Source organism: Euprymna scolopes, chromosome 7, assembly GCF_053919585.1.
Source record: "Euprymna scolopes isolate OS-2025 chromosome 7, ASM5391958v1, whole genome shotgun sequence".
Lineage (NCBI taxonomy): Eukaryota > Metazoa > Mollusca > Cephalopoda > Sepiida > Sepiolidae > Euprymna > Euprymna scolopes.
The window spans coordinates 146,168,811-146,186,383 of record NC_136488.1 but is presented as its reverse complement, the minus strand read 5'-3'; the positions used below and the strand labels follow the sequence as shown (position 1 = coordinate 146,186,383).

The following is a 17,573-nucleotide window of genomic DNA, read 5'->3' as shown; positions in this document are numbered from 1 at the left end:
TGTTTAGAAGGACTTCTTCACTAACCAAGGACGGAATAGACTAAGCGTAGCATCAGAACAGATGCTACACTTTCTTCCTAGTCAAAATGCTGTTAGAAATATTTATTATTAAAGAATAAACATTGTTTTCTTTTCTTTTTTTTTTCTTCTTAGGATCATTTTGTAAGAATAAATCGCACTTACTATAAGCAGTTGTAAAATGTTTCAGAAATAGAATACAAAATTGATTATAAATGTTATCATAGAAATTTCTTTTTTTTTTTTTTAACATGAGAAGGTGCTTCTGACACAAGAGTATCACATTTGTAATCTCATTCTATCCATGTGATAGGAAATTTTAAATTTGGCACAGTCTGCAACTCCACTTTTCTTCAAACCCTCTGATATTTGAGCAGGCTTTAAAAACCCTAACAGTTTTTGTCCATATTTCAGTTACTGGATATATCTAGTTTGAAATGTAAACAGCCAGCTGCTTTTGTTTTTATGTACTCACAGGTCACTGCTTATCAAGGCCCAAAAAGCCACTCAAAGAATATCCGGCATAATCATGTTGACACACCGGTTATTGCCAGCTCACTGAAGTTAAGCAACGTTGAGCCTGACTAGTACCAGATGGGTGACCATTTGGGAATTCTAGGCGCTGTATGTGCTCTCCGCTCATCTCAACATTGTTTCCAGTCGTCCTGTACCTCCACTTACCACTGGTATGTAACAATGTTGACTCAAGAGAGGCATGGTTGGAGACTGCGCAACTCTTGCCACACAGATTTCACATGCAGGCATCCTTACAGTGGGTATCCATAGTCTGTCAAGACTGAAGGAAGTCACAAGCTTGCAAGATGGACAGTAAGAAAACACTGAGAATTTTGGTAATAATGGTTGAAACTGGACAGAATTTGATTATTTTAAAAGGATGGTTCAGTAAAAATTTGTTGACATTGGACTTGAAAACGACTGTGTTGTAGTAAGCTGGGAAACAGTCCATGGTATTGTGGATTCTATAGATAGATAGTTATTGAAACGAAACCTTTTTTTTTCTTATAGAAGTTCTGTTTAAAAACATTGATGCTTGTAACAAAAAACAAAAAAATACATCAATGGAGACAACTAGGCACAAATATATCAATTTAGAATTTCAGAAAGATATATTTGTAGGTATAGATATTGGGAAATTCCAGGCACTTCCGTGTGTTGATGGAGAAGTTGGTTGATCTGACAGTATAGTCCTTTCTTGCTATTCCTTTGTGGTGAAACCATTTCAAATTTTCCTTCTTCTCAGCACAGCAACTTTTGTGTTACTGTTTGTATATAACTGTACAATGTTCACCACTATTCATATGTATGGACCACCAAAGTATCATATAATTTATATTTTGCCTGTAGACCTCCAAAAATGTTTCATGGACCTTTAGAATCCATGTGGACACTGGTTAAGAAACCATGGCTTGGATGAAGCTAGAGCAAACATGTATATTAATATATGTATAATTGTAGACAAGTTTTGGTAAATATAATTATTTTAATTGCGAGGTTGAGGACATGTGTTGTATGGAGTGAAATGATAAGAATGATACTATAGATAGGAAGATGTGTACAAAAAAAGACTTTATTGGTTTAGTAACATTGAAAAAAAAGGATGAGTGTTTGGTTAGTAGATGTAAAACAGTTGGAGTAGCAGGCTCAGTTCACATGGGAACGCCATGGAAATCACGCAGGAAGTGATGAAAATGAACTTGAGAGATAAAGACTTGGCTAGAGATAGATTAGTTTGGAAATCAATTTCTAAAAGGGCTCCCAACACATGCCAACATGTAACACATTAAACCAAATATTATGATGATAATGATGATATATGGTTTTACAGCTATCTTGAAATCATTTAGATAAGTAATTTATTATGTTTCATTATAATTTTATTTTATTTTTTTTCCAGGAACATTATACATCAGAAGACGAAGCCAACTTTTAAGAGAAAATGCCAAAGTTGATGTGAGTAATTAAATGAGAAATTTTAATATTTTAAAATATTCTAATCTCTCACTATCTGTTTAAAGAATTTGGTTTAAAACAAACAAAAAAATGCATAAAATGGAATAATCTGTGTGTGTGTGTGTGTATATATATATATATATTTGTAGTCATCGATATACAGTCCTGTTTCATTGTATCACAACTCATCAGTGCCGCTAGACTAGCATCTCTCCAAAGCCAAGGATTGAACCTAGGACCGTCGTGTTGACAGTTGGCGGTTCTCCCACTCGACCATGGAATCAACACCCGTAAATAACTCGTCGGAATGTCTATTTAAATAGACACCCGCCACCACTTTTATAGTGCTCAAATCGCCTGTTCGTAAACAAACAAACAACGAGCTTCGCATTTTCAGCCAATTAAGTAGCGGGTGAGATTATTTACGACAGTGTTCTACCCAAAGAGGGGGGCTTAAAATATATTTGTAGTCATCGACATACAGTCCTGTTTCGTTGTATCACAACTCATCAGTGCCGCTAGACTAGCATCTCTCACAAGCCAAGGATTGAACCTAGGACAGTCGTGTTGACAGTTGGCGGTTCTTCCACTCGACCATGGAATTGACACCCGTAAATAACTCGTCAGAATGTTTATTTAAATAGACACCCGCTGATATATATAAAGCTGAATGTCTTTGTGTGTGTGTGTGTGTCTGTCTGGTCATGAATAGGCTCCTATATGGTTGACTATTATAGAAACCTGATCACATATAATGATAGAAGATGTATCGAGACAGAGGAATGGGTATGTTTGATCTGGCAGAAAGGTGGTTCATTAAAATGGTGGGGTCTGCGTTCGCGCCTGGTCCAAAAAGTATGGAAATAAAAAAAAAATTAAAAAAAAAAAAAACGTTTACAAGTGTTTTTGATATAGATGTACATAAGAATACTTTGATAAGTATGTTTTAACTTAAATAGGGATGTTATAATAAAATTGTGGGGTCTGCGTTCGCGCCTGGCCTCCATAGAATGGAAATAGGCACAAACTTTAATAAAGACTTTTCATATCTATCTGCGTAAGTATACTTTGATAATTATGTTTCAGTTTGAAGAAATATGGTATAATAAAATTATGGGGTGTTCGTTCGTGCCTGACCTCCATAGAATGGAAATATGTCATAAAGTTTAACAAGGTTTTTTAATATAGATCCACAAAATATTGTGATAAGTGTTTCAGTGTGAACAGGTATGTTATAATAAATTATGGGGTTTATCTATTTTATTTTTACTTTTATCATATTTTGCTTTGGTTTTGATACCCCCGAATTCGAAGCTATCTCTTTACAACCCTTCCTTTTCATAACCTATTATACTTTAATAAATCAGAGTCCATTTTCTGTAGGCTGACGGGTACTTTTGCTAGTATATATATATATATAGAGAGAGAGAGAGAGAAAGTCAGAGTTGTGTTTCTGTGATATGAGTATTGTTTAAATTTTAAAATAAAATATGTATGAAATAATTACAATGCAATGTAAAATAAACAAATGCTTATATCACGGAAAACAACTTTGACTAAGCGTAATCTTCCAACATTAGAAAATATCACTGCAGATGAATAACGCACTGATTCTATATTAATTGTATTCTTTCATTTACCACCATAACAAGGAAAAAAAAGAAAGAAAAAATGTATAAAATTCTGATGATGGCATATATTGCCGAAATATTCATTTTAAACAAGTAAATATTTGTTTATTTTACATAATATTGCATTTTAATTTGACATATAAATGTATTTCATTTATATATATATATATACATACACAAACACACTAGCTGTACCCTCCTGGCCACGCATTGCCGTGGCTGAGTCTGGTTGACGCAAATATTAGATTGAGGTGTATCGCACAGACACAAACACGTATGGATGCACACATATACACACATGGATATGCGCACACAGACACAGACACTCACACATTTTGCAAATAGTCAGGAATAGACAGTTTAAAGGCTTCAGAATCACACATAAAGAGATTTTGAAGTATATAAACTGTCAATTTCTGGTTATAATTTAATGTTAGTCAAGCAATATAGTTCACTGTAAAGTTTCGGCAAAATTTCGGGTCTCAGCTATATAATTCACTTAATGCTTTTTTTTTATTTAGCGTATAAAGAAAGAATTTTAGTCAACCTTACTTTTTAAAAAATGAAAAATTTATCTAGCTTAAAAAAAAGAAAAATAATGGCTTATAAGCATGTGCCGATGTGTCTGAAAACAGTATTTATTAACAACATGTAGGATTTATCTAAACACAAAAGATTTAGCACGGTAGTGTAACTGTATAAGAACAACAGCTACAGTATATTTAATGTAAAAAAACATTCTTGGCTTATATACACATCTCAATGTGTCGCAGTTGGTTAATGTTTGTATTTAGTTTATTTTATTTAAAACGATTGCCTCTTGTAGAGATTGATGCCATATTTGTAAAGTTGTGGAGCGTTCGTTTTTGTAATAAGATGTAGATTCTTGAATAATGAATTGTCAGCTCTGTCAATGAGATTTGGCAGAATGGTTTTTTTTTTGGTTTTTTTTTTACACGGTGGTCACCACTTATCAAGGCCCGGAAGCCACTCAGGGATAAGGGTTATTGCAAGTACATTACGTTAGTGTGGAGATTTGATGAAGTGTTTACTTAAGGGGGCAGTTCATTAGGAATTTGTTAACGTTGGACTTGAAGACATCCAAGTTGTAGTCAGGTGGGAAGCAGGCATACAGAACAGAGTTCCACAGGCGTGCAGTTCTAAGAAAGCTTTGTTCATGAAATCCACGTTTTGATTTAGGCACAGATAAAGAGTGGGGGAAATTTTTCACAGTGGATTCAGCTAGACGGGTGTTTTTCGTGAAAGATTGGCAAGGGGGGACCAGAGATTGGAGTTCAGACGAGCACCTGCCATGGAAGTAACGATAAAACAAGGATAGGCTTGCAACATGTCTTCTGTGGGAGAGAGGTTGCAGGGTAGAGAAAAGGGCATCCCCCACTAAGCCACAAAGTCTATTTTGTACTCTGTAAGAAGCAAGAATTATTTTTGAATTGGGAAATGGAAAGATTATGTCTACAAGTATATAATCCAGTTTATAAGGGTGAAACCCCATCTATCTCGAAAGTGCAGATCCTTCTGGTGGTTACTGGGGATGGTAGGAGGACTTGTTATTTAGAGGGAAAAATAAGAACTACTTCCTTTAAAAAAGGTTGCGATTGTGATGATGTTGCTCCTAGGATAAAATATAGGATTTTATTATGACTAAAAGTGTTTAAAATGGCGTTCTAAAGTTACATAATAATATAGACATAATAAATTTGTATGTGGCATCTATTGTTGCAAACCTACAGTACTTTGGTCCAGAAGGGAATTTCTGCAATCAAAATATTATATATATATATATATATATATATATATATATATATATATATATATATATATATATATATATAAAAGCTTACTATTTCTGTGTCTTTTCCATTTTTTTCAAACTGCATCTCCTCCGAGACACAAGGTTGCAGAGTAGCACTAGGTGGATCAAATGATTGCATTTTTCGTAGACCATTTATTTCTGAGTTTTAGCAGGTAAAAATAGCTGTTAATGGGTCAAAATTGAAAAATATTCGAACTTGGTAGGTGTAAGTCGATCTAAAGTGCCATTTTTTGCATGCACAAATACATGTTTATATGTTAAAGCCAGTTCATTTTTTTTTTTAGCTATTTCTTATCTGTTCGATGGTAGCTCAAACAGTAATGATTAAGGCTGGAGTGCTAAATGTTTTGGTTTCGATTCTAGCTGATGGCACCCAAGTCATTTATTTAAAAAAAAAAAAAAAATTATTTTTTGTTAACTTTTGAAATCTCTACTATATATTGGGTACAATGTAATAATACAGAATTGGCTGTAAAATAATAAATACAAAATCTGCATAAATTAAAATAAATTTACGACCGGGCAACACCAGGCGCCCTGCTAGTTTTATACAATAACGTCATTAATACTTAGTGTTTAAATTTCTTTTTTGTTAATATTCACGTGCAACTTTCTACATTTACTGAACATGACTTATTTTAACAACAAAATTGCAATAATGCTGCTCAGCTTGAGGATTGAACTCAAACTCAAAAGAACAATTTTGCTTTTCACCAATGCCAGTCGCATGATTTATTGTTTTACGTGGTAGAACAAACTATCTGTAATAAACGACCATACAAATTTTTTAAACTTTATATTTATTTACCATATTTGGGGAACAAAAAACTACAAATAATATGGGATTTTTTTCTTGTTTTAATTTCACCCCAAACAAGGTGCATTGCTACTAAGACATAAAGGGCTACTGTGAATTAGGTACAAATTTATAGGGGCATCCTAACTGAGGATTTCTTCACTTGGATATTTGTTCACATTACATTTAAATTTCTCTATCTTGGTGCAATCAGTGAAACAAGGCGCAGGGGCGAGTTTCAAAGGAAAGCAATTTTAGTAAAGAAACTATTAGAGTAGAAAGCTTTCTAGTATCTGACAACCACTGAAGTGAAGGAGTGGGATTTTGCTGTTGGTCAGGATATTTACCCTGAGAGTACAAGTAGAGTAAATTTATTTTGTCAAAGTACTTGTTTAAAAAAAATAATAAATAAAAAAAAGTACATGCATGGATGCAACATTATGGTGATGGTACAGAGGAGGCGTTCAAATCTGAATGAGTAAAAATTTTAAATATTTATTTGCACAAAATATAAAAATACATGATGAATAAATTAGGCATAAGGCCATTCATAAGTGTGGGAATAATGGGTATTGTTGGTCCTCCTTGCTCTCAAATACTTAAAATAGTCTATCAATGAAATTATGCAGAGAAATGACTATCCTATTTTCATCTAACCTATCACTGGATTTTCAAAGTCTGATCGAAATAACATTTAAGCTGACAAATCAATCTTTGCTTTGTTATTGTTGGATCATGTTATTAGCAATATAATGACATACTTAGTTAGGATTCATTTACAAAAATGATTTAGTTTGACCCAGACGATATGAATCTTTTTAAATGATTACCTTTCTTAAAAAAAAATTTTTTTTTATGGAAATCACTCCAGACAAGGTGTGAAGCCACTTGATGTAAGGAGTCAAAAAGAATGAAAGCTGATTATCACAAATACAAAAGACGCCTATTGATCTTGAAAAAAAAGGCTATAGGTAGGAAGAAAACAGTCAGCAAAAAGAGTTCCACAAGCCTGCAGTTTTGAGGAAAAGCTACTGAAAGGAGCTGTATAACATTGAGGTATCAAGACAGCAAATTGATGGAGACCACTAGACCAAAGAGTCAAATGAGCTGGAACAAAAGAAGCAGGGAATAGATTAAACAATTGGGAGGAACACGTGTAATGATAGTATTTATAGAAAAGATTGAAACTAGCATTTAATGTATGAGACTGGCAAGAAAGTTTGATGAGAAAGAAACACCACAAAGTTTCAGAGTCGATTTCTTCTTAAAAACAAAGCCATCCAGGAGAATCTTTAGATGAAAAGCGACACACCCACGATTGAAAGACATGAGCTGAGTCTTAACAGGATTAAACAAAACAAGCCATTTCATACCCCAATTGGCAACCAAATTCAGATCAACTTTTTGATCAGCTGCATATTTAAACTGATTCAAGGAAGATTGGCGAGAAGCAACACCAGAAGAGAGAGTAGTATCATCAGCGTGGATGTTAATCTTCTGAATATTTTCAGGAAGATCGTTGATATAGAGAAGAAACAGTGTTGGGACTAGAATAGAGCCCTGAGGAACATCAGTGTTGATAGGAACAGAAGATGAAGAGACACTATCTAGAGTTACTCACAAGCTTCGATCAAAAAGAAAAGATCTAATGATGTCTAAAACATTACCACCAATACCATAACTCTGAAGTTTGTGTAAAAGACCAGGATACCATACTCTGTCAAACACCTTTTGAAATATATATTATTTTAATTGGAATTCATTATTCAGATGAGTATTATTTATATTAATTTATTTATTGCGGACTATTATTCTCATCTTTATTAGCTGTTATTTCACGTTTCGGCTAAATGTTCCTCTGGCCTTCGTCAGGTGGTAACTGCGATGGATAGGAACTTCGAATCTCTTAACTGCATTCTCAACAATCACTGCCATCCGTACGACACCACCTTACGACAACAACTACGGATGGCAATGATTGCTGAGAATGCAGTTAAGAGATTCGAAGTTCCTATCCTATATGTGGTATATATATATTATTTTAATTGGAATTCATTATTGAGATGAGTATTATTTATATTAATTTATTTATTGTGGACTATTATTGCGGAATAAAGATGAGAATAATAGTCCGCAATAAATAAACCTTTTGAAATGTCAAGAGCAATAGCCCTACCCTCTCCTAAATTGTCCATAAATCAACAGATCTGTTCAGTTATAATGGTTAAAAGATAAGCAGTTAAACGAAAACCATGAAAGCAATACTGAAAATCACTAAAGAGGCTCAGACTTCCAAGAAAATGATGGAAATCTTTCTAAGGTTCCAGTTTCTTTTCATGCTGTAAATAAGACCTTGTTTTTTCTTCATCTTTTCCTTTTCGGCTCTGTTTAATTCAGCATTATTGGGACACTAACTTCTACTAAGGTTGCTTCTTTCTCTTTTTTGTTTTATATCACTATGTCAGGTTTAATAGCTCCATTTTTTTTTAGATATGTAGCTGTAGGAATTGCGTACTCATAGTGGATAGTGTATGCATGAATGCACTGCTTTATGAAATATTAAACTCCTTTGCTATCTCATACAACTTTAATTAACAATTGACCAAAACGAGTTTGCAGGCTTGCTTTAAATATTTTTCTGGACAACTTCCAAATTTGGGCAATCTGAGTGTTCAGCATCATTGTGTCTGTACAGCCGTTTTTAAATTCAGCATAACACATCTTAATCATTTTTTTCAACAGAGCAGAGTCCAAATAGCATTTCTCAGACCATTACTTTGTTTGAACAGTGTTTTTAAAAACACAACACGAAATTCAAATTTTTTTCATTGTTTTGAAAATTTGCCACACTAGTTTCACTGGAGTAACTGTAATTTATAAACTAATAATCCGATTGCGTTCAAATGTTAATACATGGTTTTTGAATTTTAGTACTTTATAAAAAAAAAAATCATAATTTTTTTTTAAGTGGTCTCATCTATATTGGCAAGTTTGGGACTTAAGATAATGTGTTAATTGCCAAAAAATTTTTTTTTTTTTTTTTTTTTTTTCTTTTTTTTTTTTTCCTGTAGGTAGTAAGTAATTTCCTAGAAATGTTTTCTGCTATGACGTAATTGCAAATAACAATTACAGCATGTTTCTAGTTGTTTTGCAAACTATTTGTGACATAAAAATTGGGAGAGGCAAATTGCTTTGTGCGCTGATGGAATATTTATACACCATAATTAACGACTGATGAACATAACCCATTGGCTAAAAAGATAGGTTATGTAAACTCTGTTAGTAGGTATCTTTACCGCCAAAACGTATACGAGAGTAATAAAAATGAGAATCTCGAGTAGTTTATTCTTTTTTTCTCTGTGTACTAAAAATACAGACAGCTTTGATGGTTATGGTGACCCAATTTATACACCAAGATAATTGCAAGAACTCACTTTCTTTGAATTCAATCAGAAATATTCATCAGTTGTTAGTAGCCAGTGTGATGTTGCTTCAAGACAACATTAACTGTATTCAGATTTCTAACAGAACACAATCTCAGCCAGAATTTTTTTCCCTTCAGCACCAATGCCAACAGTCTACGCCATTGTTAAAATTGCCCATTGGCAATTCCCATTGGCTAACATATAGCTGTTGGTTCAGCTATGTTCTAGAAGGTCCACCCTCCCAGGTTTTGCCTCCTGTCTTTCGGGTGGAGTAAGTTTATTGCTTGTTGTCTTGGGCACCCTGACGGAGGTGGGGGTGGGGTGGGTGATTACTGACAGGGCTGCCCAGGCAATTTTTAATAGGCCAGGGTTTTCTTCCTTTATGGGTGCTCTCTTGACTCTGCCTACCTTCTGATGGTGGGAAGAAAGTAAATAAGATCTTAGCAGTAATCATGTTTGCTATAATCTGTGGCATTTAGTATTGCACTATTATATTGGATTACATCCAAGTACTAATCGATAATATCAAATACTTCAAATTCTCATAAAGCTACAGCAATATCCCATGAGTTTTTTTTTATCTACAAGGTGCCTTCAATAAGTTTCCTTACTTCTTGTACAGGCATTTAAAATTGTCGTAGACTTTTGAAAATTCAGTATGTTATTGCTATACATTTTATGAGATGACTGACCAATTTTTATGATTTCACGTTCAAATGAACAGGTACAGCTGGAATTGGAATACATCCTATCAAAGCCTGATTGTCACAGCTGGTGAATTTCAAATATACAATTTGGACATGAAGACACTTTAGAAGAACGATATACAATAATATTCTGTTTTAAACTTGGAAAAAATGCCACAGAAACGTATGGAATGCTTCAGACTGCTTTTGGACCATCTTGCATGAATCGAGCATTATTTTTTGAGTGGTATAAGAGATTCAAGGAAAGCAGGGAGTCTGTGATAGATGAGAGGTGTGGAAGGAGTTGAGTGATCAAATAAAGAATTTCATGGATAAGGACCACCGTGTGTCTATAGAGACAGTAAGTGCACAGTTTGATGTCCGTGTAGGAACTGTATATAAAATTATCTGCAAGGGGCTGAAGATGGGGAAGATTTGCTCAAAGTAAGACAGTTCCTCACACTTTCTATAGTCTAGACCTTGCTTCCTGTGACTTTTTCCTAAGCTCAAGGAAAATCTTAAAGGCTGTCATTATGAGACAATTGAGATGAAAGAGGCTGCAACGAGGATCATTGACATGCTCACACAAGAGGACTTCCATGGGGCCTTCCAGAAGTTGTTGGAATGGTACAACAAGTGCATTGCAGCCGGAGGAGATTACTTCAAAGGAGATTAGAGTTTCATGTGTGTACTATCAATGAAAGTGCTAATTCTGGAAACTTATTAAAGGCATCTTGTACATTACTTATACTATTGAATATAACTCCTATATGAAAAAAAAACTTTATATGTATCCGTTTTGTTTCCTTCCTTTTTTTTTATTAGCATGTGTGTTTAAATTTCTAAATCATAAAATTAATCTATTATACTTTCATAATAAAATGTATGAGTTTTTTTAAATAAACTTCAGCAAATCAGCTAAAGTTATGAAATGTAAATAAATTATTTGAATAAGAAACTAATCAACTTGCATTAGAAGAAAAATTGAATACAAACTCAACTGCTTATATCTATATATAAAGTTAGGTATGTGTAAAAGTTTATGCATTTCTACATATAGAATTCACTCCTAAATTAATCGATCATTATGAATTTTGGAACAGAGTTACTACGCATAAAGTTTAATAATGTGGATTATATTAAGTTTTCTTGCAAAAGACAAGGAGCAGTGGAATTCAGATACCTTTTGATTTGTCAATTTCTTTACAATATTTTAAATGTTTTAAAGATGCAGAATATGAGCACAACTTCCCATTGCAAAATTCAAATATTTCAGATTTACATTAAATTTGATCCATAAGTCATTGGACATCATTTAAACCAGATTCTTTGAATTTCATTTTTTTTCTTAGATTCTTTAAGCCTAAAATTTTAGATATTTTTACAAGCAAAATCATACAATGGATTTTGATCAAAATTAAAATAAGGATTCTAGACATAAGGTTTAGTATAATATTTTGATTTTCATCTTTGTAAGGGAAGTATAAAAGTGGTGCAAAACTATTCTGTTCAGGGAATTAATTTGACCAATTCCAAGATCGGTATTTTTTTAGTAACCTATATAGCTACCTGATGAATTTTTAATTACATTTTTGAAAACTCCTTCATTTTACTGATATAACTTTTCTATCAATGTTTAATGGATATTTCAAGATGAAAATTGCCAATCTGACCACTGACCAAGTTATGCAAAGGCATGTTGTATAATTGGGGATCAAAATTATTTTATTGTTGATGCCTGATCATTTGGTGATGTTGGTGTCTGAATGTGAGATAGGCAGTTCAAATTACAGTAGTTTTTCTTTTCTCCTTGTCCACTAGATTAACTCATCATTCATTTTCAGAATAGACATGTCAATATATATACTGTATCTTGCCTTATCCAACAAATGATATTCCTTTAGGGAGTTTTTGTAGCTTTTTGGGAGTCCCACTGCCATGTCCAGTTTAATATGGGAGCAAAATACAATCAGATATTCAGCTTAAAAACATTTTGTGTTCAATGTATTTTTGTCTTCAATAGCACAATTATAATGCTGCTGAGCAGCCTTTTCTAGGACATTGCAGAACTCAAAGAGGTGCTGGTGATGATGATTCGGGCTAGGACAACAGCATATTCTTTTCATTCTTTTGACTCTCGAGTGTCTATTCGTTAATACGCTATATGCTTTCATATAGAGTGATGTGGTCTTCGGTTGTTTAACTGTATCGGATATATACTTGAGAGTCAAAAAACAATGATAAGAATTTGCTATTGTCATATCCCTAGTTATGATAGATGTTTCACATCTTGAAGCCATAAAGTTGGTGATCAGAACAGTGGCTGTATATGATTTTAGTGTTCCTATTTACTTGTCTCCTCACGAGGGCACAGTTAGACACCAAGGTTGGTTTTTTAATGTGGGAGAAGGAACAAAAATAAAATTGTCTCAGTCGTAAAGGATTTCTCCTCCACTAACCGAGGGTCCTGGATATGACCTTAAACTATATCTGATGGTGAGATCCCAGCTTGGTGACTTTGGGGAGTGTGGAGCCACCCTTTAATAGCCATTGCTCCCAGGTCCCCTCTAACCCAGAGTGGTAGTTCCTTGTTAAGGTCCCAACTATGGGTTAAATAGAAACCGACTTGAAAAAAACAAATATATTCTATTAAAAAATTTTTTATTCAAAATCACTGGATTCGACATTAAATAACCTGAAAAGGGTTGATATGCCGTAAAACAAAAACAACCAACGAATCCACTAACTGAGAACAAAAAATCGAAGTGTAGCGTCAGAACAAATATTACAGTTTGATCTTGGCCCGAAGGCTAAGTTTGCCATATGATTGTTCCAAAATGGTTTGATTAATATGCTAAATGCTTTAAGTAGTCTGTTCTTAGTCTCTTTTTTAATCTTGAATCAGTAATGCAATTGGGGTAATTTACTATTCTATTTACTTCCAAAAACCTATTTTCATATGAATGTTATATTAATTTAGATGGTCTTCTAAACTGCATCTCACAAATCCAAACTAGTTGCTTCCCTCAACAGCTTATTTCTCAACCCTCGGAAAAAAATAGACACAAGAGTGAACAAAACAAGAACTTTTTACCATTTTTTTTATTGCATGATGTCTGCATGAATGTTTAAAAGAGAAAAAAAAAATCAGTACCATATCAACCACATTATTTTTTTGCTCCATATTGGTGCATATGTGAAAAATTGCAAAATCTGACAAAATCACATGGAAAACTTTTTTTTTTTTTCTGATGCCAGTTTGGGATTCCTCCTAGTCAAAAAACTTAACTGAAAATATTTAAAATATATAATTATTAAAATATCACTCCTACAATGGAAAATGCTCTAAATTGGAAATTGCTTGACGTTTTTTTTCAGGATTTCTAAAAATTTTTTTATGTCCATCTGTGGTGTAAATTATAACAAAATCTAAAGATATGCATTTCAAAATTCTAAATTTCTGGTAGATTTGACATGAAATTACCCAGTGGATCATTTTTTAAATATGTGCAACTGAAATGGAAGGAAGGAGGCCATTCATGTACAACGAAGTTGGTAACATTTGGCCAAACCTCAAGAGAGCTTGTCAAATGACATAATAAAAAAAGGAGATAATTATAGGAGTGTAGTCAATAAACAATATCTCAGTTGATATGGTGCCAAGACAGATATTTGTTGCAATAAAAATGGTAAAATTCTTGGGCGATGACAAAGACGATGGACTTTTGATAAATGAAAGTTGAAGTGATCAGAAAATAAGTACACCCACTCTGCTCATTATTTTGTAATAGTGATCATTGGAATCATAGTGGACAGGTATTTAGGGATTAAGATGACGTTTGTTAATTTTTTGTAATTATGCAGCAGCATTTTCATGAAAAATTTGTTAGAAATCTGAAGAAAAGTAATGATGGATGATGCAAAAAAAAAAAAAAAAGCGTAAACTTTTGAAAAAGGTCTTGAATTTTCAGCTTTATTTTAAAAAGATCGTATTTCTGTTATTACCTTGAAAAATCCTTGTAAATCATATTCTTTGTGTTGAGTAAAAATTTGTGTTGGAATATTAAAAATAGAATCGAAATAAATATTATTAAATTATTTTTTTAAATATTGAAAATAAAATTGAAATAAACGCATTCTTCTGAAATTGCGTGACCTTATTTCTGGTATTGTCGATACAAGAGTTACATCCCTTTACCACGAAACAACCTGATGTTATCTATATACTTTATGGATGTAGCCGAAGTGAAATTAAAAATCAAAATAAATACTAATAAAGTATTTTTTGAATATTAAAATACTTTCAGTTTTTTGATTTATTAGATCATTTTTTATATAACAAAATCAAGCAATCAAAAAAAAAAAAAAGTCATATGTCGATTCATGCAAGTATATTTTTAAAGATACAGTTACTTAAACAATTGTTTTTTTTTTTTTTTTTTTTTACTTAGGAGTTACCAGTTCTCAAAGCCCAAAGGCTATTCGAGGATAAGGGTTAATGAGTGTAAGGTGGTAGTGTAGTAATCATTATTTTGAACAATCTTAGATTCTGATGAGTAAGAAAAAGTCAAACATCTAATTTACCTGCTTCAAATAAACATTATTGAGCATTTTTTTTTTTTTTAATTTTTTTTTTACGCACAATTTCATTTGGCAAAAACTCACATTTATACATTGGTATCAATAGAGACTTTGGGCTTTTAGCCAATTGCATCCTTGAACAAGCACAATGCTCACTTCCTGGTCTGATAAATCTGCTATCTACCCAGTATTTTTCTAGGTTATATTGACTTTTAAAAGAAAGCAGTAAATAGGTAGATGGAATCACTTTCAGATATTACAGCTATTGTTTCCATCATAATTAATTTTTAGTGAATGCATTATGATTTTTGTTAGCAATGATAACAACTTTGCTCATCTCTTTCTTTATAGCATGCGGATGCTTTATGTGTATTATGAAGAAATTAGAAATATTAAATACTTATTTTGTCCAGTCTATTAATTTGGTAACCTCAATAAATAAGGATAGCGAGTTCTGACATTTGATTGAAATTATGTCTGTTGTTGGTGTGGGCTCATACATCACTTCTTAATGTATAACAATTTTTTTTATGGCTATAGATAGTTATGTTTCAAACCTCACAGTTGTAAAGTGGGAAAATGTGTCCTACAAGCATGTTGCTAAGATCCACACAAAAAGCAAATGGCTACTCATCTCTTCTCTATGATGATCAACGAATATACTATACACATAGATTCGAAAAAGTTGTCAAATAACAAATATATAACAAATAAATGTTATCAAAGGCAAGATAAGTTACTTTTCTACTTAAATGTAAAATGTTTATTCAACTCGAAAAACATAGTGTTTACCGATGTATTTAAAAATTACAAATGGAACCAGACTCTCTGTTGAACACAGTAAGTTTGGGAAAAGGAATTAAAAATAAAAACTATATAAAATACTGTTAGAAACTCGCCCAATATATGTTACCGTGACATAAGTTGACATATATTCGGTGGGTTTTTAACAGTATTTTGTATAATTTTTTTTATTTTTAACTCCTTTTCCCAAACTTACCGTGTTCAACAGAGAGTCTGGCACAATTGTAATTTTCAAATACATCGGTAAAAACTGTATGTTTTTCGAACTGAATAAACATTTTACATTAAATAAAAACACTAAAAAATTATCCAGTTAGGTAGAAAAGTAACTTATCTTGCCTTTGATAACATTTATTTGTTATATATTTGTTATTTGACAACTTTTCGTATCAGACAGGTTTCGTGTTCAAGTGCCAGTGCTTCCCTACAAAAGGGTACACGCTAACCATAAATAGCAAGTCAGACAACTCCTGCTGTCTAAAACTAATTTGAAAAGAAATTCTCCACTCTAAATAAAGTCAGTGGTAGGCGTTTTTTAATTTATTTATTTTTTTTTTAGATCATCAAAATAATTTATATAGGAAATATTAAAATACTGACATAATTCTATGATTTTATGTGGGCACCCAGCATTGCTCGGTCCCAAAAAACGCTTAAATATATTTTAAGTTACACAGATTTCATATTTATTATTATAATCAATTATTTCATATTATATTGTACACAAAACATAGTATGATTTCAAAAGTAATAAAAAAAAAATAAAAAAAATAAAAAAAATTGAGTGCCATCAGCTAGAATCGAAACTGAAACATAAGAAAACAGTTTCATGATTGAAATTATGTCTACAAGTTAAGCAAAGACTGAATTTTATTTATACTCAATATGATTGGACTATAGGAAGGAGTGTGAATTTTATTAAATACAAGTTGGTTTCTATGACAACCATGTTTTTGATAGACAAGACTCAAGCAAGGGTGGTCGGACGGTCCACAAAGTTTTATAATTATATAGATTAGTGTGAACGTTAGCAAAGCGTAATTTTTTTTTTCTTTTCTGTAATTTTTGATAAGATGTATACTGTTAAAATGAAAACATAATTTAAGTTGCTATAAACATCACTTTTTTTTATGGATTGTATTCTATCCTTGTATCTTTTGATTTATTGTTTTTGTTGGATTTTTGTGGCATATATATTTTTTTTCTTTTTTAAATACGACTATCTCCTTTGTATATCCTTGGTGATACCATTGAAGCACAGGGTAGAGCAGGTGCAAGTGTTTGAGGGTAAGAATTAAGAGTGGGTGAAGTAAGTTCAGGAAACTTTTGCCATCACTAAATGTATGAGAATGAAACCAGGCCTGTCAGGGTTGAGGATATGTGTTGCATGAAGAGAAATGATATGTGAATAGTACAATGCATGTGTAATTTGAGTCTGAAAGACAGGCTTACATCTGGTGACCTGAGAGAAAGATTAAATCTGGACAATATAGGAAGATGTGTAGAACAGTCGAATTCAGTGGTATGTCCATTGGGTTAATAGATGTTGAACAGTGGAGGTAGCAGGAGAAGGCCAAGAAAAAAATGGGAAGAAGTGATAAGGATTGATCTGAGAGAAAGAGGGATAAATGAAAATCTGAACAGAGATAGATTAGTTTGGAAGTCAGTTTCTAAAAGCCATCCAGTACACATGAACAGCATACCTGTGTAATGATGTTGTGGAGAACCACGGCAATGCAAGGAAGGTTGGCTCCCTCTACCGTGCTAGAAAACTACTTATGCCTGACAGTATCCTATACCTCTATAAGGCCACCATTCACCCATATA

The 17,573-nt window shown here is 32.7% G+C and overlaps 1 protein-coding gene across 3 annotated transcripts in view; it reads left to right on the top strand.

Moving 5' to 3' along the window:
- The window catches only part of LOC145280030 (WD repeat-containing protein 13-like), a 443,316-nt gene that overhangs the window by 131,816 nt on the left and 293,927 nt on the right, over window positions 1-17,573 (top strand). For all 3 annotated transcript variants that reach the window (XM_080131693.1, XM_080131690.1, XM_080131691.1), the window contains exon 2: window positions 1,934-1,989. In XM_080131693.1, the coding sequence (XP_079987819.1) occupies window positions 1,934-1,989 (56 nt within the window). The remainder of the gene's footprint in view (window positions 1-1,933; window positions 1,990-17,573) is intronic.